Genomic DNA, 23,844 nt, shown 5'->3' on the forward strand with positions numbered 1-23,844 from the left:
ATTTGCACCATACCCACACCACGAAATCCGCAAGAGTTAAGATCCTTTTTGGGCATGATAGGGTGGTGCTTCTTGTGGATTCCGGAATTTGGACTGAAAGCAAAACCCCTGTATGAAGCAGCCAAAGGCCCTGTGTTTCAGTGGGGACAAATGCAAGAAAAGGCATTTCAGAGTTTGAAACAAGCTTTAAAGGAAGCCCCAGCACTAGGGTTGCCAGATCTCACAAAACCTTTTCAACTATACGTAAATGAGAGACAGAGACTGGCAATAGGGGTTCTCACCCAAAAATTGGGCTCATGGAAACGCCCGGTGGGGTACTTCTCAAAGCAGCTAGACTCTGTAAGTGCCGGATGGCCCAGTTGTCTTAGGGCTGTGGCAGCAACAGTGCTTCTAATTCGAGAAGCCAGAAAATTGACTTTGGGAAAAAGGATGGAAGTATTTGTTCCCCATATGGTCATTGCAGTTTTGGAACAAAAAGGGGGGCATTGGCTCTTGTCGAGTCGCATGTTACAATATCAGGCACTCCTCCGAGAACAGGATGACATTGAATTAAAAATAACCAATCATCTCAACCCAGCAGAATTTCTTAGGAGCAGCAGCCAGGAAGAAGGAGGCGAATTGACACATGATTGCGTAGAAATCATTGAACAGGTGTATGCCAGCCGGAAAGACCTGAAAGATGAGCCTTTGGAGAATCCGGAATGGGAACTGTTTACAGATGGATCCAGCTTTGTGGAAAACGGAACCAGGTATGCGGGATACGCAGTAGTGACTTTGACACAAATAATAGAAGCTCGAGCCTTAACCCCGGGAACTTCAGCCCAGAAAGTCGAGATACAAGCTCTGGTAAGAGCCTTAGAATTAAGTCAGGGGAAAAGAGTAAACATTTGGACTGATTCAAAATATGCCTTTGGAGTAATACATGTACATGGAGCACTGTGGAAAGAAAGAGGACTGTTAAATTCTCAAGGATCAGAAATTAAGCACAAACAAATATTAGCACTATTGGAAGCAGTGCATAAACCTCAGGCAGTAGCAGTGATGCATGTAAAAGGACATCAAAATGAAGAGGGAAAAGCGTTCCAAGGAAACCAGCTGGCTGACAGAGTTGCCAAACAGGTTGCTCGAGAGGTATGGACACAATTAGCTTTATTGCCAGTGCGAATTAACCCTGCCACTTCTTTTCTTGAGCAGAAACCATGGTATACACATGAAGATGAGAAGCTTGCTCAATTTGTTCAGGCCCAGAAGAACGAAAAAGGATGGTATGTCACAGCTGAAGGTCAGGTTGTACTGCCAACAAAAGTAATGAAAACAATTTTAGAAATCAAACATAACAAGTGCCATTGGGGAGCAGACGTATTGGTACAATTTTTAAAACGTGAGGTAATTTCCAATCAGATGTTAACAATGGCAAAACGGATTAACGCCATGTGTCCAGTCTGTATTAAAAATAACCCAGTGACACGAAGGCAAATACAACTAGGAAAGTTACAAGTGGGGCCACAACCAGGAGACTATTGGCAAATAGATTTCTCAGAGCTACCAAAAGCACAAGGGTACCGTTATTTACTGGTGTATGTGTGTACCTTTTCAGGATGGCCAGAAGCCTTCCCATGCAGGACTAACCAAGCAAAGGAAGTAATTAAAATTACTACGGGAAATCATCCCTAGATTTGGAATCCCATTAGGAATGTCCTCAGATAGAGGACCTCACTTTGTAGCTAGAGTAGTCCAAGAGGTAGCCAGAGTGTTAGGGATAGTTTGGAATCTCCATACGCCCTGGAGACTACAATCTAGTGGCCAAGTGGAACGGATGAATCAGACATTAAAAGGGCAGATTAAGAAAATTTGTCAGGAAGCGAAGATACAGTGGCCTCAGGCACTACCTCTAGCCTTGCTAAGAATCAGGATTAAACCCAGAGAAAGGATAGGAGTAAGTCCATACAAAATTTTGTATGGCAAACCATATCATGCTACAACCTACAAAGGGGACCCTCACTTAGTAGGAGATCAAGTATTGTTGAGTTACATTTTGTCTTTAAATAAAGTCCTTACAGCGCTGCGAGGAGCATTGCAGTGGAACCGGCCCCTGCCCTTGGAGAATCCTGTCCATGACATACAGCCAGGAGATCAAGTATATGTGAAAAACTGGAATACGGAACCCTTGAAAGAAGTATGGGACGGTCCTCACCAGGTGATCATGACTACCTACACGGCAGTGAAAGTCCAAGGGATCGAAAACTGGATTCACTACACTCGAATCAAGAAGGTCCCGTCAAGATGGGAAGTACAGCCTCTGTCAGCAACAAAGCTGGTGTTCAGGGCAAGGCCTTAGTTCTTTTAACATTAGTCTGTATAATGCAGGTGGGAGAAGCATTTGTTAAAATTACAGTTCCGGAGCCAGATGTAATGGTGCCTGAGGGTGCGGGAGTAAATTTAACCTGTTTGTTTTCTGACAACCAGAGAGCTGGATTAAAAGAAGTACATGCAGCCTGGAGACAAATCACCACAGACGAGGTATTTACAGAAGGAATCGTGACACTTTGGGATATGGAACAGCAAAGAGGTAACACCACATAGACAATATCTCATATGCAAGCTGATCAGGTAGGACAATTCTCATGCATTGTGCGGATTAGAGAAAGTTTTGATTATGGGAACATAAATGTAGGTATTCTAAAAGAGAATGGGAGAACATGGCAGGTGACAGAAGCTGGAAAAACACAACAAGAATTGGGGCAAGAAAATTTAATAGTGGGATTAGTTAGAGATTTTGGACAAATACAAAATACTACGTCCATCACTGCATGTTTACCTTTACCTAAAGCGGCGGGAGATCCAATACCATGGGGCATCATTCCCGTTGGGGAAATGCCTCCAGTAACTATAAATGGGACAAAAAGATGTAATAAAGAAATATGTAATCATACTAAGATGATAGAGGAAACCTATACAGTTCGAGGGAAATGGTCAACACCGGGACAAAAGAGTGAGTGCCTAAAATTACTAAATCCAGTTTTTACAAGAATTGGACGGTTCAAGAATGTAGGATGGTGTACTTATGACATAAGACAAAAAAGACAAAAACCAGTCACAGAATTTTCTTATGAGATAGTATGTCAAGAAGGGAAGGAAGAATGGGAACATTGGAAAACGATTTGGGGTCCTAGTTTGTTAGAACCTTACAGTTACATAGGACCAGTACATTGGTGTGTCGAATGGTCAGGCCAGAGAGAGCAAGAACATCTAGGAGTGTTAGGAACTGAACCAGTAAGACGGGATCGAGTGACCCTCACACCTAGCTGGAATTGTAGCAAAATCATCACCTGTGATACCCCTGAATCCCAAATTGGTTTAGTGCCAGTACGGATACTATTAAAATGGGGCTGTGAATGTCAAAGGTATAATCATACAATAACAGGTGAAATAAAAGGGGCATGGAAAGATTGTCAGGCGACTACCATCAGGAGTCCAGGGCATTCAGTGTGGGTAATGGGGCACGGACAGTGGACTACTCATATGCCTATTAACGGCCCGGTCACACAGATTACTTTAGGAGTCCCTACACTTTGTCCTTTTTGGAAACAGTCTAAATTAACACAGAAAGAGATGCAGTCACAAACAAAAAGAGAAACAAATGAAGTAGCAGAAGAACTAGGACTGGGAGATGAAGATGAATGGCATGAACCCTCATCAGGAGTTAAATTTGGATGAGTATTGGAATCCTTGTTTGCACCAATTTCTACATATAGAAACCGGGAGATGCTGTACAAATTATTAGGACAAACTGAGAGGCTAGCCGCAGTTACAAAGAAAGGATTTAGGGATCTAAACTTACAGTTGCAGGCAACGACAAGAATGACAATCCAAAATAGAATGGCATTAGATTTGCTTTTATTAAAAGAACATGGAGTCTGTGGGTACCTCCAAGGAAAGGTTGACCATTGCTGCGTACATATCCCAAATGTCACAGAAGAAGTAGAAAAAGACATAAGTCAATTAGAACAAATTGAAACAAAAGTGCATGAAGTCCAGGAGGAAGCTGAACATAACTGGGTAGGAGCACTGTTTAGCTCCCTAGGAATCCAAGTCTCTGGTTGGATATCATCAATTGTACAATATGTAATAATGATTGTATTGATTATTGTAGTATGCATGATTATGTATAGATGTCTTTTAGGAATGATTGCCAGAGAAGGAACTCATACTCGACGTATTATGAGAGCACTGACCCGGAAAGAAGTAATCCTGCCAACTTGAAAAGAAGACTCACCATCCTACTTAGAAACCATAACTTGAAGAATTGAGCATCCTTGCAGAAAATCTGAAGAATGCTCAAAAGGGGGGAGTTGATACCGAAATAATGAGAAAAAGGACTAATGTAGATATAGTAGTAGTCATGCTAAGGCTTAGAAAACTGCAGTTCTCGGACAGGCCCTGGGAACCAGCCCTGGGAATGAGCTGGGGACTGTGAAAGCAATAATTAAAGATAATTAAAGAATTTAGTAGAGCATATAGGACATTTAGAAACTTTCAAGATAAGGCTAAAGTATAATAATAAATAAAGGGTTCTGGTGATGGGAAAACATGCAAGGGGGATTAAGGGGGGGTAGCCTATAGTTTTGAATAGACAAGCATGCAGAATTTATAACTTTTAGGAATGATATCTACAAGATTTATGTACCTGTATTGTCTTGAAGAATGTGTACCTCTGCACGTAGACTACTTTGTAAAAAAGGTATAAAAACCTGACGAAAAAGGGAACTGTGGGATCCTGACTTTGGACGCTAGTCCGCAGGTTCCCCGGGCCCTGAATAAAGCACCGCGTAAACTAACTCTGTTAGTTTGTGTTCTGTTTGGGACATCGGGCAACATTCCTGTTCCTCCTCCATGTGGGGTACAACTGGCAGAGACTGAGGTCATATTTGGATGATACTGGGAGTGACTGGACTGATACTGGGAATGACTGTACTAATACTGGGAGTACCTAAGAGAGACTGGCATCATTTCATGCACATCATCCCTGTACTGGGGGTGACTAGGAGCAACTGGGAGCAAATGGCATCATACTGGGTCTGATACTGGGTTCATCTAGCTGGAGGCAACTGGGACCATACTGGGAGTAATTGGAAGTAACTGGAATTATACAGGGACCATACTGGGAGTGCTGGCATGTGGCTAGGATTGTACTGGAGTTTATTTGGTTCATATTGGTGTAAAAATGGAGCAACTGAGATCACACTTTGGGCTACTGTGAGCAATGGTGAGAAACCAGGATCATGCTGCAAGCCAATTGGAGTAACTGGGAATGACTGGCTGTATGCAGGAGGCAACTGGGATATTCTGGGCATTACTGGGTTCATACTGGGATAACTAACACATTAGTGGGGGTACTTGGAGTGTCTGGGAATGACTATAGATATGCTGACGGCAACTGGAATATATTGGGAGTGTCTGTAACCATACTGGATGTGACTGGAAACGCACTGGAAACAGTTGGGTCCATGCTGGGTGAGACTGGGATCACATTGAGGATGACTGGAATCATACTGGGATTGACTGGCAATGGCTGTGAATATCCTCAGTTTGCCCCAGTATCCACCAATATCACTCCCAGTATGTCCCAGTGTAAGAGACAGTCCAAAGATGCCCTGATCTGCCTCACAACCGTCATAAGAACTAAGACCCTGGGACCCCCCCCCCACTTTGTTTGGACAGGAGTTCTGGGCCTGGCCGATGTGGATGCTTACCCAGTGCCTGTTGGAGGTGTGCCTGCTGTCTCACCATGGTATGCTGCTCTCAAGCAGTGTACTGGTTGGGATGCCATGTTTCTACACCTGCTTCTCAGAGCAACAGGCCTCTGCACACAATAGGCCATAAATCTCCCCACCTTTTGGCCAGAGGCCACCTTCTTTGGAAAAAGACTATAAAAAGATGACATTCTGAAGAGACTTTTGAGATCTCCCCGCAGAAGACACGTCTATTGGCTGAAGACCACAAAGATGTCTGTTGGTAGCTATACCCCATCTCCTCTCTCTCTCTCTCTCTCCACTCTGTTCCTTTACATCTGTCCTGGTTTGAAGGACAGGTGTCTGCCAATAAAGGCAGAAGCTTTTCTTTGAAATGGAGAATGTAACCCTCTTCTTCAAAGTGACTATAATTTTGAAATTAAGCAGCTCTCAGGCAAAGATATGGGAATTAGGAATAACAGTTCTTTACTAGGAAAATTAAAATAGAAAAACAGTATTACGAAGAACAATCCTAAAAACACTGACAGTCAGAATATAACCTGACACCCCGTCAATAGGGTGTTGGTAGCAGTTTGATTAAGTGGTGGCTACAGTCCTCCTGCAGTGGCAGATGTGGTTCAGCTGAAGCAGTGATCTTGTAGAATGGTGCAGTTTTCTTCTGAAGGTCCAGAGATGATGTGGAAAGGTTTGGTTTTCCTCTGGAATCCAGTGAAAGAAGGTATCTTGGTGTTCTAAAATCTCAGTTTTTATCTAGGTAGGAAAGGCCTGGCTTCCTGGCTGGAGCATTTCCCAGTGGGATGATGTAATTTTATTAGTCATACAATGTGATGTAATGGCCCATCAGCAGGTTATCTTTCTGCAGGGAGGATGGGTAGTGGAAAAGATAAAGATGATTGCCCCACCTAGTCTTAAAGATGGCCCATTAGCAGATAGTATGTGCTACAGAGATTAGGAATTACTGCCCCACCCAGCTTCAGCAGATGGTGATAGAATACACATTTCTGGCCACATCAACCCAACACATTATCCACTCCTTATTCTATTACCATCTGCATAATGAAAACCTTACACACAGTTCTCACTTAAGATTAGTGTCCTAGTTTGAAGGACAGGTGTTCTCTTTGAAACAGAGAATGTAAGTTCTCTCCATCCCGAGTATTATAATTGTTTGAATCAGGAACTCTAAGGCAGAGATAAGGGGCTAGGAATAACAGCTTTTTACTAATATATCTAACAAGACAAATAGAAACAACAGCAGCTATAAAAAATTAACAACAAAAAAGAACAAATAACTCAATTCCAGTCCTTTTTTCAGCCACAGGCACACTCTGCCTACACTCAGTCCCCATGGTGAAGGCAGGGTAGGGCACACAAAGCTGTGGAGGTGGCAGATGGGAGCAGAGGGGAGGGGGGGAGGCAGCTGTGGCCACCCTGTGTCTCAGGTGGGAGCAGGGTGGAGGGGCAGCTCCCCGCTCACCGTTTGAGTCCTGGTGGCCAGCTGTGGTCTCAGAGGTGGTAGGCTGGAGTGGAGCAGATGCAGGGTAGTCCAACCACAGAGAACCTCGATCTCCTGCGTTCTGACCGCGTGGGCTGGAGACGGGGCATCCTCCTCCTCAGAGCTCACTGGTGAGAGAGCCACCCCCTGAAAGCCAGCCCCCACCTACCCCTTTGTCTAGAGTCCTGAAAAGAGCCTGGGTGTAAGCCAGCAGGCTCCCTTAGCATGATAATGGGAAAAATTCTTTGAACCGAGACAGTAAGAGAACAAAACCCAACCCCTAACATTATCCACCCTGAATTTTTCCCATGCCAAGATGTTATATCAAATTAAAACTTTTAAATCATATACATACATGCAGTTACCGATACAGGCACAGTATCATAGATAGTTCACCCTAGAACAAGGTCTCCTTCAGGTATGCATGGGGTCTCTCCATCCTTTTGCATCACTCACCAAGTGCAACCTGGTCCTTGAGCGAAAATCACCCCACAAAAAGGATTGTCTTTGCTGGAGGCAGAGTTCACCCAAACAGTTTTTCCTAACATGCCTCTCAGGTGTACCACTGGAACCTTATCTCCATCTGGTGTTCCCAAGGGCTCAGATTGGGCAGGGCCTGCTCGGTTAGTGGAACCTCGGGTATTCACTAACCATGTGGCCTTTGGTAGATTGATCTCCCAGTTCTTGAAAGTCCCCCCACCAAGTGCCTTTAAGGTGGTTTTAAGCAGGCCATCGCACCGTTCGACTTTCCCAGCCACTGGTGCATGGTAGGGAATATGATACACCCACTCAATGCCATGTTCTCTAGCCCAGGTTCTTATAAGGCTATCCTTGAAAGTCTAGTCCTGTTGTCTGACTCAATTCTCTCAGGGGCACCATGCCTCCAAAGGACTTATTTCTTGAGACTCAGGATGGTGTTCCGAGCAGTGGCGTGAGGCACAGGGTAGGTCTCCAACCACCCGGTGGTGGTTTCCACCATGGTCAGCACATAGCGCTTGCCTTGGCGGGTCTGAGGCAGTGTGATGTAGTCAATCTGCCAGGCCTCTCCGTACTTATATTTGGACTATCGCCCCCCATACCAGAGGGGCTTCACCTGCTTGGCTTGCTTGATAGCAGCACATGTCTCACAGTCATGGATAACCTGGGAGATGCTGTCCATGGTTAGATCCACGCCTTGGTCTCGTGCCCACTTAAAGGTGGTGTCTCTGTCCTGATGGCCTGAGGCATCGTAGGCCCATCGAGCCAGGAACAATTCTCCATTATGTTGCCAATCTAAGTCTATCTTTGACACTTCTATCTGTGCGGCCTGATCTACCTGCTCAGGGTTCTTCCTGGGGCACTGGGCTCTGAGGCAATAAGGCCTCAGCACAGCAAGGCTCACTTGTCCCCTGCTGTCCTCAGGCCCAGGGCCAGCAGCCATGGCCACAGTGCTGCAGGAGTTGGCTCTGTCAGGGCCTTTCAGCTGCTGCCCATCCCTGTGCCCCCTGGAGGCCAGGCTGTCCTATGGTGTCCATGCCCTGTGCCTCTGTCCCTGCAGGCTGTTGTCATCCCCTGGCTGCCCCACCTCGCTGGCCCCTTCCTTTGCTGACGGCTCTGCAACCTCTGCCTTATCCTGGGCACACAAAGCCTTGGGCTGCTCCAGACTTTTTGGTCCCAGTTCTTAGGCTTGCCCAGGTCCCGGTGCATGGCCAAATCCTGCCATGGTGCCCCTGTCCCCAGTAAAGTGCTGACTAGGGAGCTTGATCTTCTGCCTGTGTCATTGGGGAAGCCACAGGAGCCCCAGGGCCAAAGCAGAGCCCTGAGGGACACCCCTTATCCCCAACCTGCAGCTGCACATGGAGCCACTGGCCACAAGTCCCTGGCTGCATCCATCTGGCCAATGGCTCGTGCCCAGAGTAGCCCACTCTCCAAAGCCAGGGCTTTGCAGGGTGGGGGTCAGGCTGTCAAGTGGGACCGTGGCACAGTGGGTACTGTGGGAGGGCCCTGAGCACACCAAGGGCTGCAAGTGCCCAAGTCCAGAGGGGGCTGCTCCATGCTTCCAATGGGCTTGGCTGCTGAAGGGGCACCAGGTGTGACAAAGGGTCCTTGGTGATGCGGGACACAAGGTGTCCAGAGACCTTTGTGACATCAGAGAGCCTGTCCTGGTTTGAAGGACAGGTATTTTGCCAAGAAAGGCAGGAACTCCTCCTTATTATTATAATTTTTGAATCAGGGACTCTCAGGAAGAAATATGGGAGCAGGAATAACAGCTCTTTATTAATATATCTAACCAGACAAACAGAAACAACAGCAGCTATGAAAATTAACAACAAAACAGAACAAATAACTCAGTCCCAGTCCCTTTTCAGCCGCAGAGAGTGGGGCAGGGCCCACACACAGCTGTGGAGGTAGCAGGTGGGAGCGGGGGTGGCAAAGCGGCAGTGCCATGTCCCAGGTGGGAGAAGAGTGGAGGAAGGCTCCCTGTTCACCATGTGGGTCCTGGTCCTCAGCTGTGTGCTCAGAGATAGGAGGCTGGAGCGGAGGAGATAGTAGTGCAGGGTCCAACAGCAGAGAACCTGGCTCCTGGCATTCGGATGGTGTGGGCTGGAAGCGTGCAGTCCCTGGACTGCCCCTCAGACCCCGCTGGAGATCGAAAAGCAAGGAGACAGCCCTCACCCATCCCTTTGTCTTGAGCTAGGAAGAGCTTGGGTGTAGCCCAGCAGGGTTTCTTAGCATAATAATGGGAAAAATTCTCCAAAGAGGAGAAAAAGTAAGGGAACAAACCCTAACCCTACACAGAGCCCCACCCTGACTGAAGGGTATATAAGGGGTGCAGAGCCCTGGGGGGCCCAGTCTTGTGAGAGCCACTCTTGCAGAAGGAAGCAGCTCCTGGGATCTGTCTGTGCTACAGGACCTCAGAAATGGAGGATGATAAGGGAAATCTCAAATCCTCCCGGCCACCCAGCCCCCTGCCCGGCTAGGGGCAAGATCAGGCCCTCTGTGGGCCCTTGGTGGGGGTAGTGGGTGCCTCAGTCTGGCCACAGTCAGACAGCAAGGAGAAGGAGGGGCCCTTTGTCATCATGGGAGAAGAAACCTGACACAGATGTCTAGCCTTCCCAGTGGGGAGAAGTTCAGGCCCAAGAGCTTCACCTATGGGAAGAGGCAACAGGCTGTGAATTCTACTAGTTGGGACAAGTAACACCAGTGAAGGAAGCGTCCCCATGTGGAGCAGGGGATTTGTGCCAGCGGATGGTGGCTGTGAGGGTGCAGCAGGGAGATGTGGTACGGCAACAGCTCTACCAGTGGCAACAAAGGGTAACAGTCCAGGAGCTGCCCCGAGGGGAAAAGGATGTGAATGGCCCAAAGCTGCCCCAGCAAGGGGAAGCAAGTTTGAACAGCCAGGAGAACCAGGCACATTCTTCTGCCCCCAGTGAGGAGGTGCCATCAGCAGGGGCACAGAGCCCAGTCCCTGCCCTACACAGCTCCAGCAGACCCCCCAGCCCCTCAACCAGCCCACTGAGAAACCAGATCCCCAGTGAGCAGCAGGAGGAGGCAGATGGGGAGTCACTCCTGGCAGAGAAAGGGAGTGAGGAGGGGAACCCAAGTGGGGATGATCAAGACTGGGAATACCACACCCAGACAGAGCTTTCCCAAGAGTGCCAAGGTGAGGCAGAACCAGAGCTATCCCAAGGAGAGGCCAGCAGCTGCCAAGACCTCTCTGACTGGGAAGACTGCTTCAATCCAGAGCTGTGCCATGAAGTAGTTGTGAACTAGGACTCCATCAGCCATGTTTTCATAGAGGAAGACAACAGCTGCAAATACCTTTCACATGTCACCTCTGACTAACAGCTAAGCCTCTTCAGCTTCGGGGCCACTGCCTTGCCACAGGAGGAGGATGACTGGGACAAACTCAGCATTCTCGAGCGGTATGAAGAAGGCGGCAGGGCCCAAAGAGCAGCCCTGGCAGCTCTTGCGGCAGACGGGCTGAGTATGCCTGGTCCCTTGGGAGGCATGAGGTTGAGGGCCAGGCACAGGAGACACTGCATGCCTCGCTTTCCTCCCTGCATGACCAAGCCTCCGTGGCCCAGCTGGGGCCCAAGGCAGGGCCATGGATCCCCCCTGGCCCCTCAGCTCTGCAGGCCCCTCGGCAGCAGCTGGCTGCCCCCAGCAAATGGCCCGGCTGCCTCAGACGGGCGCTGCAGGCACCACAGGCACAGCAGGCACTCTTCTGCTGGCCCTGCCCAAGGCCACAGCCGCAAGTGTAGTGTCTGTACCAGTGCCAGGCTGGCCTGATAGATAGATGGTGGCTGGCCCGGGGACTGCACGGCGCCCCAGGGAGACACACAGGCAGCCTTGGCCTGGACATGGCCCCGCAGCCTCAGCTGACAAGGGGCATCTCCCCATCACTGAAAATCACCACTGTGCCCAGCCTCAAACAGTATCCATGGGGCACACTGGATGCCAGGGGGCTCAGAAATGAATCCCATGGAGTCATCAAGGTGGGAAGAGACCCTGATGGTCACCCAGTGCCACTGGCACCCTGGCAGCACCACCATCACCACAAAGCCACATCCCCAAGGGCCACATCTACAGAACTCTTCAACACTTGAGAGACAACCACTCCACCACCTCCCTGGGGAACTTCTACCAATGCCTCATGCCTATGTCAGAGAAAACTTGCTTCTGATATTGAATCGGAACAAGCACTTCCATTCAGGAAGTGTCAGACAGGAGGTGTTACTCCATGGATGTGACCGCAGGGCTTTGACTCATATCATTCTTCCAAAAACAAATGAAAGTTGAGTTTATGAAATAGTAGTAGTTACAAGAAAAACAAGAATAAGATGATGGTGAAGAAGAAATAGTAGTAGTGGTAAATGAAAAAATAGTTATTAATATAAGAATACAAAAAGGGATAAGAATGACAGCAAGCATAACAAGTGAATAAGATTAATCAGAAGAATAGAAGAATTAGATGTATAAGAAGAATATGATTGACAGTGGTGGTAATGAAGAGACAGGGTCTTCATGATATGTTTGCATTAAGCCATGCACCCAAGAAGCTGTTTATCGATACACAAAGCAAAATTTATATACTTTTTCAGCTATTGCTAAAAATAGCGCACCAATAATATCCATGTTACTAAGCAATATTGCTTACTTGTAACTCAGTAACATTGCTCTATCTATGCCTCGTCTAAGCTAACCAGGTACATGTAGTATTTCACATAAATCCCCATGAAACTGTATGGTAGGCACCCCGTACCAAGCACTTTCTTATCTTTTACATTTCTTCTTTAAAATCCCGCTTACTCTTGCCAAGGTTTGCGGCCTGCTATGGCTGACACATCCATGTTGGTTGTGACAAGCTGAGCAGTGCTTGCAGTTCTGCTCTCTAGTTGTATTCCCACATATGACAATGAAAAAGAAATAGGAGTAATAAATAAGAATAAAAAATAAAATAGGAATAAGAAGAATAAGAGTAAGATGAAGAAGAAAGAGTAGTAGTAGCAATTAAGAAGAAGGAATAGAAGAAGGAAAAGAAGAAGGGAAAGAAGAAGACTTATATGATAATGAAGAAATAGTAAATATTTCTATGTCCCTAGCTCCCATTTCTCATTCATTAAAATCCATGTCCAATAAAATCCGTTTGTTGTCCTCCTATGGTCTCATTTGCCCCTTCAGTGGGGCAGAGGCACGCTCCCTCATGGCATCCTAACCCTGGATGAAACTGTGGGCAGGCTTCCACCTCAAGCATTCCAGCATTCTGTCAGGGACTCCCTTCCCTACTTCTCTCTGCTTCCAGCTGGAGGATATGCAGCAAAGCAACTGTGTGCTCTAGGATCCCACCCAGCTGCTGGACCTTGACCCTGGCCCTGCACAGCTCCCTTGGGAGGTGCAGCAGGAGCAGCATCCTGGCAGCCTTGGTAATTGTCCTCTAAGATCCATGGCACATACTCCAATGGGCTGGAATTTCAGCTTCCAGCAAGGAAAAGATGTTCCTGCCCTTCAAAGCAAAGCTCTGAAGGGGCCAAGACCCAGGTGGCGAAAAGTCTGATTGTGACATTTCACTGCCGGCCTCCATAACTTCATCCAGGGCTGTGTTTTAGCTCCTGGATTGGGAAAAATATTCAGAGTAGGGTCTTTGGCTGGGAGCTGCCCTGAGTTAAAAGAGACACTGGGAAGGAGAAAGAGCAGACAAAGAAAGGCGGAGCAAAAGCAGGACACAAATGGCAACCAGCTGAGAAGGTGACATACTAAAACCAAAGCAGAACCTATGGAAAATGAATGGGACAGATACTAAGAATTCTGAAACTTTATTTACTATGCTTCTCTGGCCAACCTGTCCCAGGACCTCACCACCCTCACAGGGAAGAAGTATTTTCTATATCAAACCTGAATTTACTCTTTCAGTCTGAGCCAAATGAAATCCAATTAATTCATCTGTGATAATTCTCATAATCTGCTGAGCTCTTTGTTCCAGTGCATCCACCAAGCAACAGGCAGGATAATTCCACCAGAATGGGAACCCAGCTCACAGCTGAGGGACTCAGAAACTCTAAACACCAGCAGAACACCAACAGGGCACATTTATCATTTTTATTACAATAGACAGCACTGAAAATGATAGGTAACTACAGCCTCCTAATCACCCCAATCCCTTCTCAATTTTGAACTTTCTATGAAAGAACCAAAATAGCTCTTAAAATTCCTTTATCTTTGTCAATCAGATATTTTAAGAGCAGACTCAGGAAGAGAGCACAACACTAGCATGGTGTTATTCAGACATGACTTGTTGACTGTCTTTCCCTACTAAATTACAGCAGTAATATTGGGAATAACCAGGTATCCTGAGGAATTCTTCTTGCAGCATAGTCCATCTGTAATTTCATTACTTATTAAAAGACCAATATAAATACAGTACAGCACCTTGCAATTACTCTCCCTTATATTTATAAACCTCAAAGTCTTACAGGAAAAAACTCCTGTGTCACCCTTTCAGGAGATTAACATATTTAGGGTTTAGACATATCCTCTGCAGGACAAAGTAGGAAAACAGCTGAAGCTCCAGCAGATCCTTAATAAATATTTGTCTTTTGGGTATCAGGAATAAAACTTTGTTATTTCAGTGTCTTGATTTTTTATTAATCTAGTTATTATCTATTAATTTGTTTTCTCTTTTTGAATTTTCAAAAGCTGGTGTTGCACAAAAAAGTGTGCTGTAGAAACCTGAAGCAAGCTGGGCAGTTAGGGCTGAACTGCTCCATCTGCTTCACAGAGAATTTTTATTTGACCCCAGGAAAGCAGACTAAACAACTTGGATTAATTTCAGCATGTGAAGAGTGGGGTGTGCAGCTCCAGGCCAGGCTGGTAGGGTTGAACAGGAATTCCCGAACACAATTGGAGTCATGGTACCCTCAGCATCCTCTGTTCCACCCAGCCCCAGCCTGCCAGGAATCAGGCTCAGCAGTAAAAGCATGAATTCTGAATATCTCAGGATTGCTGTACAAGACCGAATGATCAAGCTCTGTGATTCCAGAGTCCCATCTCAGGTTCCCATCCGGACTAAAGGCTGTATTTTGGGTTAGGAACAGGCTGGCTGAGCCAGCCCCAGCTGCCATTGATAGTTATCAGCACCTGGCTGCTCTTGGGGTCTACAGGAGTGCAGAGCCACATATAAACCCTGCACCAATCTGTTTGCCTAGAGGCAAAACTTATTTTCTTTTGCACACTGAAGTTCTTTTCATGCCACCTGGTTTAGATAAGCTGCTTAAGCTTTGCCTGGTTGGATTTGAACAGCTGATCCCTGGAGATGAAGGGACAAGGCTAGGAATAATTAATAACTTTCTTAACTGGAAACACTGTTGAATCATGCATTTCCCTCCCCACAGATTGTGTAAAGCCTCCTCAATGTTTGAGTCTAACCAACCTCTTAACTGGAAATAGCCCTCAGTGGGATATTCCTGTCCTGGCACCAGTTTCTCTCAGAAGTGTCCACCTGGCTTCTAGCCAGAACATCTATAAATGGCATTTATTAAAGCCAAATTTTGACATAGAGGAAGGTGTGGGTGGAAAAGTCAAGACAACGACTGAACTCTGAGTAGGTTTATACCTACAAAGCATCAGGGTGATCTCTGTTCCCCGATTCATATTATTTCCTATCCTGCCTTTGATTGCAACCCTCATTCTCTATACCAAAAAACCTGTTCTCTGTTGACTTTTATACCTGCAACTGTTCTGGTGTTTTTGCAGCTCTCCAGAGCCTTCAGTCTCAGACAGGACACCTGATTTCCACCCCATATACTCGTATACACTCCTGTCTCAGCATCCCAGCCCTTCTCCACAGAGCTGATTCCCAAAGGTTGCCCCAGCCTCTGCTGGTGCTGGGGTTGTTTCTCCCCAGGTGCAGGATCTGCATTTGCCTTTGTGGGATTTCCAAAGGTTCCTCTCTGCCCATCTCTCCCACATGTCCAGGCCCCTCTGAAGGGCTGCACAGACCTCAGGGGATCAGTCACTCCTCCAAACTAGTGAAGTCCCTGAGAAGCCATCAACTTCACAAGCTCTGCCTGTCTTGCTCCAGCTCCCAGCTCACATTGTCTCTCCTATATTTATCACCATTCCAGTTGCTCTATCTTTCCTTACATAAGAGCAAGAAAATAAGAAAAAATCCAGGTGGATTAATACCAAATTATGAAGGCATTTTACAGAGAGCATTAAAGACAACAAAACTGACAATTTTCTAAAGCAAAAGCACTATTACAGTCACAAAAACACCTATCAAGTAAAAATCTCTTCCCTAAAGTAAGGAATAAATTTTAATATGAAGCCCCATCAGCAAAAGGTTGTACCAATTAATCAAAACAATTCACTTGCAGATTCCTCACAGTCACTGTTTTTTAAATGGTAATTCTTTTCTTACTTACTATTCCAGTGTTGGCACAAAGAAGGTTTAAGCTGATTTTCATCCAAATTTAAAAAACAAATCATAACTGTAGTTTAAAATAGTTGGGATTGTTTACACCTCTCAGTTCTACATGGCAATTCAAATACCAAAAAAATGATCAAAAAAACAGTACTACTGCCAAAATGAACACTTGAGAAATGCCAAAGTCACAATGCACAGTACAGTACTAAAATCTCTTATTTTTAATACAGTATGAGTAGTGTACAATTAGCAAACTCAAATTGTTCTGGATTCACATGCCCACACATACCCCAAGGTATCCTGCTCACTGGCTCTTCCTGTGGGCCTTGAAGAGAACAAGGCATTTCTGGCAGCTAGGCATTAGCAGGCCTTAAAACAGGGGTGTGTTGTGGAGCAAGCCCACCTGAGGTACCCTGAGAGGAGCCAGCCCGGTGCTCCTTGCTCCTCTCTGCTGACACCAGATGGTTTGTCTGGTTTTGGGATGACCCTGGCTCTGTCAGGGGGTGCTATGTGGACACGAGACAGCTGCTTCTGTCCCACTGGGTCCCAGCAGTCCCTTGCAACAGTCCTGCATGCACATCAGGATGCTGGCCAAGAGAGGTGCTGGAAGCTGAGGCAGCTGATTTTAAGCTTTTGCAGGTGCCTACAGGTCAAGGCAAATGGTGTTCCCTTAGGATACAGCAGTCCTGAGGGTTCCCCCCAGAGCTCCTTGTGGCACCAGTTGCTCTTCTGTGGAATGCCCTACCTCCCCCAAGAGTAAAGAGGGAGATGGAAAAAGAGCTTGCCAGGCTGCTCTCGGTCCTTTCTCAGCAGTCCTGCCCAAGTGCAAAGTCTGAGCTGAGCGCCAATGTTCGAACGTAAGAGCCGTGCACAGGAAGGGTTGGTGGGAAGGATGATCCAGGAACCAAAGGCCTGGCAGCCTGAGCTTGCTACCAGGAAAGGCCTTGGAGCAGATCCTCCTGAGTGCCATCCCATGGCACCTGCAGGGCACCAGGGGCTCTGCTGGAGGCTGGGAAAGCTCTGCAGAGGGATGGGGACAGCTGGGGGTCCTGGCGGGCTGTTGAGGGCTTCTGTGCGGCTGTTTAGGGGGGTTGGTGTTGGTGGGCATCTTGGGGAAGCAGTTGTGTGGAAGGTGAGAGGTCCAGGCAGGAATTTGAGTCAATTTAAAGGCAGCATCTGTGGTTTGGAATGGCTTTGGTTATGCAGGGCCGAAGGAATAGCTGTGATTTTTTCTGTTCATGGTCCTGATTCTCCCCAGGGAAGAAGAGGGAGAGCTGTACTTTATAAGCCATTTAGATATCTGTAGCAGGAGGAGGATTAGCCATTTTGTAATCTACTCATTTGTTTGGGCCATTTGCGTAACACTGAGTGGACTTGCATTTCTTGCGAGCTTTTATTCCTTCATAGAATTAGGATGTTATCATCTCTTCATTGGAAACCATTTGCAAACCAAAGAATTGCCTTTTTTTTTTTTGCCTCTGTGTAGTTCTGTTTTGTAAAATGACTCTCAATGGATGACGTTAAGGCAAACACTGCTGCTTTGAGATGGGACGCAAGCTCCCAAATCTATCACATTCTCAGGCTATGACAATTAATTTGGGAAGTTTGCAACTTTTTGAAACTACTTGAGTTGAGCAATTGGGAAGGAAAGGTTTCCTGGAACGAGGATTCTTAAATGCCTTGAGCCCACAGAGCAGGACAGCATTCACTGATGATTTGAGCAATTCCTAACATTCCTGTCATGCTGTCTTAGACACTTGAGCACTTCCAACCTGGGCCACTCTGGGTGGGCTGAGGGTGGCCCCAGGGCAGGTGGCAGTGTGTGCAAGGGCCCTTTGTGACATGGTGCAGCCTGGTCACCGTGGCATGGAACGGTGTCCAAGGACTCCTTGTGACGTGTGGTGACTTAGGAGCTGGCAGTGACACGGCCACGGCACAGTGCTCGGAGCCCGCGACGGGACAGGACGCGCCAGAGCAGTGCTGTGAGGAGCCCCCGCACAGCACACTCGTTTGTGTCTAACCCGGAGCACTTCTGAGGCGTTATTCCTGCAGGTGACCTCGTGGCAAGACCGTGGGACTTGGTGTCCTGTAGCCTTCCCGAGGATTTTCTTTTGCAGGTGCACTCGCAGCAGGTGCAGTCGCGGGACTTGGTAACCTGAATAACTTAGAGGAGGCTCCTGTCCTTGTGGCAGGAGCCCTCAAGACCAGAGTGCAGGACTTGCTGTCCTGCAGCCTTCCTGAGGTTTCTCTGTCGTGGGTGTCTTCAAGGCACAAATGTGGGACTTGTTACCTCTCAGCTTTCCTGAGGCATCTCTCTACTAGGTGCCATCGAGGCCAGACTCTGCCATGGTAGGCAGAGTTCTCAGCCTGTTCAAAGGGTTCAGAGGGAAAAAAAAGAAAAGCCCTGGAGTTTCCCCAGCATGATGTGAGGGTCCAGGGAGTCCCTCTGGACCTTCTGTGGGTGCGAGAACCCCCCTGTCAGACCCCTGAGAGACCCCCGAATAGAGCCAGGGGGGTCTGAGAGCTGGATCCAGCTCCATGGGAACATCTGCCTTCTCTCAGAGAAGAAATGCAACCTTTAAGGGAAACTAGAGTGTGAATTGGATAGTTAGCATATAGAAAAGGTAATTTTCAGGATTGTTTATATTATCAATCATGAGGCCAAGATGGAGGAATTGGGGTGTGGTGTCTTCTTTCTTCTTCTTCTTCTTCTTCTTCTTCTTGTTCTCCATGTTGGTGGGGGATGCTGGGAATCACAGATTGGTTGGGGACAAAACTGGACATAGTAATAAGATATTGTAGTATTGGAAAGCTATTGTAAACATAGAATACGTAGTTTAGAGTATAAAAGATAAGTTCTGCCTTTCGTGGGCAGACTTTCGTCCTGGACACAGTGGTGACCAGACTGCTGCTCGTGAGCAAGAACACTTTAGAGATAACAAATAACAAACAAACTTTGAGGCCGGACGAGTGTCTCCTGCAGTCTCTCTTCGGCAGCTTCAAGAATACCTTGTGCCCTGAACCACCCTCCTATGTCCATCTGAGTGGTCTCGGGCACAAAGAGACCCTCAGACAGTGACATCTGGCGTCCCCTGTGTGGGCGTCGGCCCGGGCGTCCAGGCTCCTGCTGTGATCTACAATGGTAGATACAGAAGAGCTCTGATCCAGAAAACTCCTGGAAAGAAGAAGCTACCTGAAGAGAGAAAACTGTGGAGGAGAGACCTTGAACAGCTGCCAGAAACCAGCTGCCAGGCTCAGACCAGACGGGAGGAACCGTGGAATCCCTCTCCCTGTGCATCTGCTGGCTGGACGCCCAGGACAGCTCCAGCTTGGTCCCAGCATCTCATTTTTGGTAAGACTGGTTGAGATCTCAGATACACATAGGAACACACACATAACAATATGGGTGGTGCATTTAGTCATGAACAAGCAAAGATACTATCTACAATGAAATATATAGCTTCTAACACCTGATTACTGTATCAGAAAGTGAACTTAGAGATTTATTTGTATGGGTGAGACTCAAATACCCTCACGCAAAAACAAGTAAAATATACACGCCAGAATTCTGGGAACAGGTAAATAGAGATATGTATCATGCAGCTACAAAAAAGGATCCGAAGGCCAAGGATCTTTTGACAGCAGCTAGGGTAATGTTGCTTCAGGAACATTGCAAATGTCCTCTGAAAGCTATAGAGGGGTTATCAGGGACTGGGGAAGAAGCTTCTAGTCAGCAATTAGTAGTAAAGCAAAGCAGCTTATAGAGAGATACTACAGATTCGTCCGATTTACCAAAATATTTGGAGTTACCTACATTTACACCAACATCAGGAAAAGTTAAGGTAGAAGTTTTTCCAAAGAATTTTGATGATTTTGATTTTTATTTTTATAGTCCCTCAAAAGTAATCTCACCACCAGGGGGAAAACAATTACATTCTACTCCAGGAATGCTGGGAAGAGCAGGAGGGGATGGAGATGATGAGACAGGTCACACTTTACCATATACTCCTGGGATGTCAGAACAGACAATAACCCCAATTAAGGGTGCTATGGGCAAGGGGAGGATGATTGCCACCCCCTCGGGGTTCGAGGTGACCCAGTTGGTGCCTATGACATCATCTCTGGCTTCGGGAACGTGCCCCGCAATCATAAGGGAGGGGGCAGGAGGTTTAGGGACCCCCGTTAGAATCCTAGTGCGCGGGACAGTTTCAAGGTACAGCGCGACCGTGCCGACAGCCAGAGACACGGGGGAGGGGGGACCCAACCCCCGGGAGGGGGCGGAGACAGTTTTACCCGTCCGCGGCGCCAGCGCGGCATCTGGGGTGTCCAAAACGGCGGCGGCAGTGGTGGCTCCATCACTCGCGTCGGGGCAGGAGACAGAGGCGGCGGGCAAGGGGGCACTCGGGGCTGCGGCGGCTCCCAGACCCGGGGAAGATAAGAGGGACCCGGGACTGGGCTCTGCGGGCTGGTCAGACCTGGAAGTGTCCGGCGACGCATGCGTGGTGCGGTCGAAACACAGGGAGCATGCCCAGGCAGTGTCATGTGACACGCAGACGGCCGCGGACCCGGAAGTGACAGGAGAACAGAAGGGAGACTCACCAAAGGGCTCAGCTAGGCAGGCTGGGAGACACAGAATTAGTCCAGATGGGCAAGGCTCTGGCCCAGAGGGACAGGGACTGAGCGGGGGTGACAGCGACCCTGAAAGCGAGGGAAGTGCAGAGAGCAGGACAAGGTCCGATCGTGTCAGGGGCGTGGCCAGGGGAGGAGTGACCGCGCCTCCGGGGGGCGTACCCGGACACCGGAACCCAGGCCGTCTCCACAGCAACGCAACAACAAAACGTCTCAAGATAGAGCAACAGCGCCACCTAGTGTCAGAACAGCAACATTGCAAGACTATTTCCCAGTCAGATATAAAAAGCAAACCGATGATGGAAAAAAGGTTCCACCACCTCAAGAAGTACAGCAAGAAGAAGATACAATATGTATTACAGCTTCAGAAGGCATTCCAACATACACGATAGATCCGGGAAATAGTGAAAGCCCTATGGTTTTTATCCCAAGAGATCTTGTGGATGCTTTTATTCAGCATTTGAAAAGAATAGAATTTCCACAAGCTTCTCAAAAGACTCCTCTCAAGCAAATGCCCATTCCTCAGCCATCACCCATGGATCAGAGAATGGATGAAACAGCATCTTGATCTTCATCACAACAAGTGTTTTCTTAAGACAAGCAAAGTCCCACAGAGATGCAATTTGCTGAAGGACAAGAAACTGAGATCGATTGGTCAAATATTAGAATGGAATTATCCAGAAGCAGAGAATATTCTGCAATTGGAACAGGTGATATTGCAATGCCAGTCAACTATGACCCACAGGGACAGAAACCAAGACGGCAAAAGCTGAATCACGATATAGTGAAAGATTTAATCAAAGCAATCAGAGATTATGGTTTGGGATCTTCATATTTCAAACAACTTTTAAAAGGAATTTTCACAGAATATGACTTGACTCCACATGATGTGAGATCACTCGTGTCAGTGATCCTCACAGACACACAAGTGCTCATCTGGGACAACAGATGGAGAAGAGCTTTACAAGAGCTGCGAAACAGATACCAAGGAGGAACAAATGCAAACCTCACAATAGCAGAACTAGCAGGGGATCCTCCAAATGACAATCCGAGACAGCAAGTGTCAGGGTCCACACCACATGCGGAGTCCTGATAGGTTCTTTTAGGGATCTCAAAGCGCAAAAGACACAGCAGGGGACAAAACCAGTTTACTTTTGCAAAAGATGCACTTTTATTTAGTGTCAACAAAATGCGATAGAGGGACAGAGAGAGAGAGACAGAGAGACAGAGAGAGAGAAAAGGGGTTGGGATTATCGCTACCAAGACGGGCAGACGATCCTCGTGGAACCAGCCAATAGATGTCCATTGCCATCCGGGGAGATCTCGGGGGTCTTTAGTTTGAGGGTGTCTTTTATAGTCTTTTCCAAGGCATCGGGCGACTGGCCAAAAGGGGGGAAGATTTATGGACTATTGTATGTGGAGATCGTTGCTCCAAGAAGCAGGTGGAAACAGGACGGTGCGCAAGTGGCCTGCGTGGGAGCAGTGCATCATGGCAAGCTCCAGGCACACCAACGGTCCTTGTGACCAGTTCTGCAGCAAGTAGCCTGCGTAGGAGCAGCACACCATGGCCAGTTCATTGTTCTCACACCTGAGGGAGCAGATCGGCCCTGGTTGGGATAGACACCTCCTGAGAACAGTCACTTGGCATTCCTCTCTTCCCTGGCCAGCGCCTTTAAACTGCAGTTCTTTAGGCCTCAGGCGAGGGTCGTTGGGCAGAACAAACGAGAGGCTCTAAGATGGACTCTTGCACCACCCCGTGACCAACGAGCGTCGCTGAGGAACTCCAGCAGTGTGATGTTGTGACGTTGTAGCATCTTCAGGACCCGTCATTGGTAGCATATCCCGGAAAACAGGGACAGGAAAAATCTGGGATCAGAGAGAGAGAGGGAAAGAGGAAAGGCAAAGGAAAGAAATAGACACAAAATTAATAGAGCAAAATAATCACATGAAATGGATTGAAAAACAATTTTTCAAACAAATCACAATCATGACAAATTGAAAAACAATTTTTCAAACACAATCATATTAGTTGAAAACTTTAGAACAATCAAAATTAATCAATAAAATAACTTTCAAACAATTATTAAAGCAAATCAATCAATAAAATAACTTCCAGATAATATTAAAGCAAATAAATATTGATTATAATATGTTTAACAGAATTGATTAAAGCAATTGTTTTTCTAAACATTATTAAAACTAACAATAATACCAATCATAACAAGCAACAATCAATTCTAATCAATTTGCTATTACAGGCTTCATCCTAATGGGAGCAGGTGCTAATTGGTGAATCAGTGTAAAATTGGATTGCAAAAAGTGATAAGACATAACTGGGACAGTATAGTGTGGAAGTCCAGGGTATTTCCCTGACTCCTTTGAGGATGCAAAAACCCCCATGGCAGACCCCTCTGAGACCCCCAAATGGTGCCCAAGAGCTGCAGGGGCTGGATTTAGCTCCTTGGGAGAGTTTGCCAACAGTGAGGTAAGAATCGCAAAACGTGAAAGTTAGCAGAGTGTAAATTAGAATATTAGAATGTAGAATAAGTAGGTTTTTAGATTGTTTATATTAAGGGCCATGTGGTCAAGATGAAGGAACCTGAGTGTGGTGGGCTCCTTCTTCCTTCTTCTTCATGTCATCCATGTTGGGGAGGCATCCTGGGAACCACAGATTGGATGGGGAAAGAACTGGACATTGTAAAGAGATTGCATGGCATTGGAAAGAGTCTGTAAACATTGTATACGTAGTTTTAGGTATAAAAGATTTGGCACAGCCCCGCCGGGGGCGGTTCTGTGATGGTCGCTTTGCAGAGCAGACCTGTGTCAGGCTGATTGAAACCTTTCAGAAGATAAGAAAAATAAATAGCCTTGCAACAACACAAGGTCGTCTCAAGAAGCTTTCTTGCTGGGAACTCCAAGAGAAGCCAGACTCCTGACCAGCTGAATGTCCTCTCTGAGGAGGTCTCACGCCTAGAGAGACCCTCGGGGTGGGACAGTATAGGAAAAGTCACAGCCCATAATTGTGGTAAAATTACAAACACAAAGATTTGAATGATTCTTTA

The 23,844-nt window shown here is 47.0% G+C and overlaps 1 protein-coding gene and 1 long non-coding RNA gene across 5 annotated transcripts; one reads left to right on the forward strand and one right to left on the reverse strand.

Moving 5' to 3' along the window:
- The first annotated feature begins 229 nt into the window (after positions 1–229).
- Positions 230–4,836, forward strand: LOC130255498 (uncharacterized). 2 transcript variants are annotated; one of them, XM_056496293.1, is made up of 3 exons: positions 230–749; positions 1,195–1,265; positions 2,052–4,823. In XM_056496293.1, exon 3 carries the CDS (start codon positions 2,596–2,598, stop codon positions 3,715–3,717), a length of 1,122 nt encoding a protein of 373 aa, XP_056352268.1. In that variant the 5' UTR covers positions 230–749; positions 1,195–1,265; positions 2,052–2,595; the 3' UTR covers positions 3,718–4,823. The 2 variants fall into 2 exon arrangements, 1 of the variants encoding a protein (XP_056352268.1); XR_008840938.1 differs by lacking the exon at positions 230–749 and having other exon boundaries at positions 995–1,265; positions 2,052–2,569; positions 4,184–4,836.
- Positions 4,837–17,328: 12,492 nt separating this feature from the next.
- On the reverse strand, positions 17,329–20,888 carry LOC130255676 (uncharacterized). Of its 3 annotated transcripts, XR_008840966.1 has the most exons (3): positions 20,753–20,888; positions 19,109–20,611; positions 17,329–18,965 (listed from the first exon to the last, which is right to left on the reverse strand). It is a non-coding gene; the product is annotated as an uncharacterized LOC130255676 (long non-coding RNA). The 3 variants fall into 3 exon arrangements; XR_008840967.1 differs by lacking the exon at positions 20,753–20,888 and having other exon boundaries at positions 17,329–18,929; positions 19,109–20,746; XR_008840965.1 differs by lacking the exon at positions 20,753–20,888 and having other exon boundaries at positions 19,109–20,746.
- Between the last annotated feature and the right edge of the window lie 2,956 nt (positions 20,889–23,844).

This window comes from Oenanthe melanoleuca, chromosome 7 (genome assembly GCF_029582105.1).
Source record: "Oenanthe melanoleuca isolate GR-GAL-2019-014 chromosome 7, OMel1.0, whole genome shotgun sequence".
Classification (NCBI taxonomy): Eukaryota; Metazoa; Chordata; class Aves; order Passeriformes; family Muscicapidae; genus Oenanthe; species Oenanthe melanoleuca.

What these genes read in the sequence shown, in the direction of transcription:
- LOC130255498 (XM_056496293.1), top strand. Translation starts at nt 2,596, where the DNA reads ATGCAAGCTGATCAGGTAGGACAATTCTCATGCATTGTGCGGATTAGA.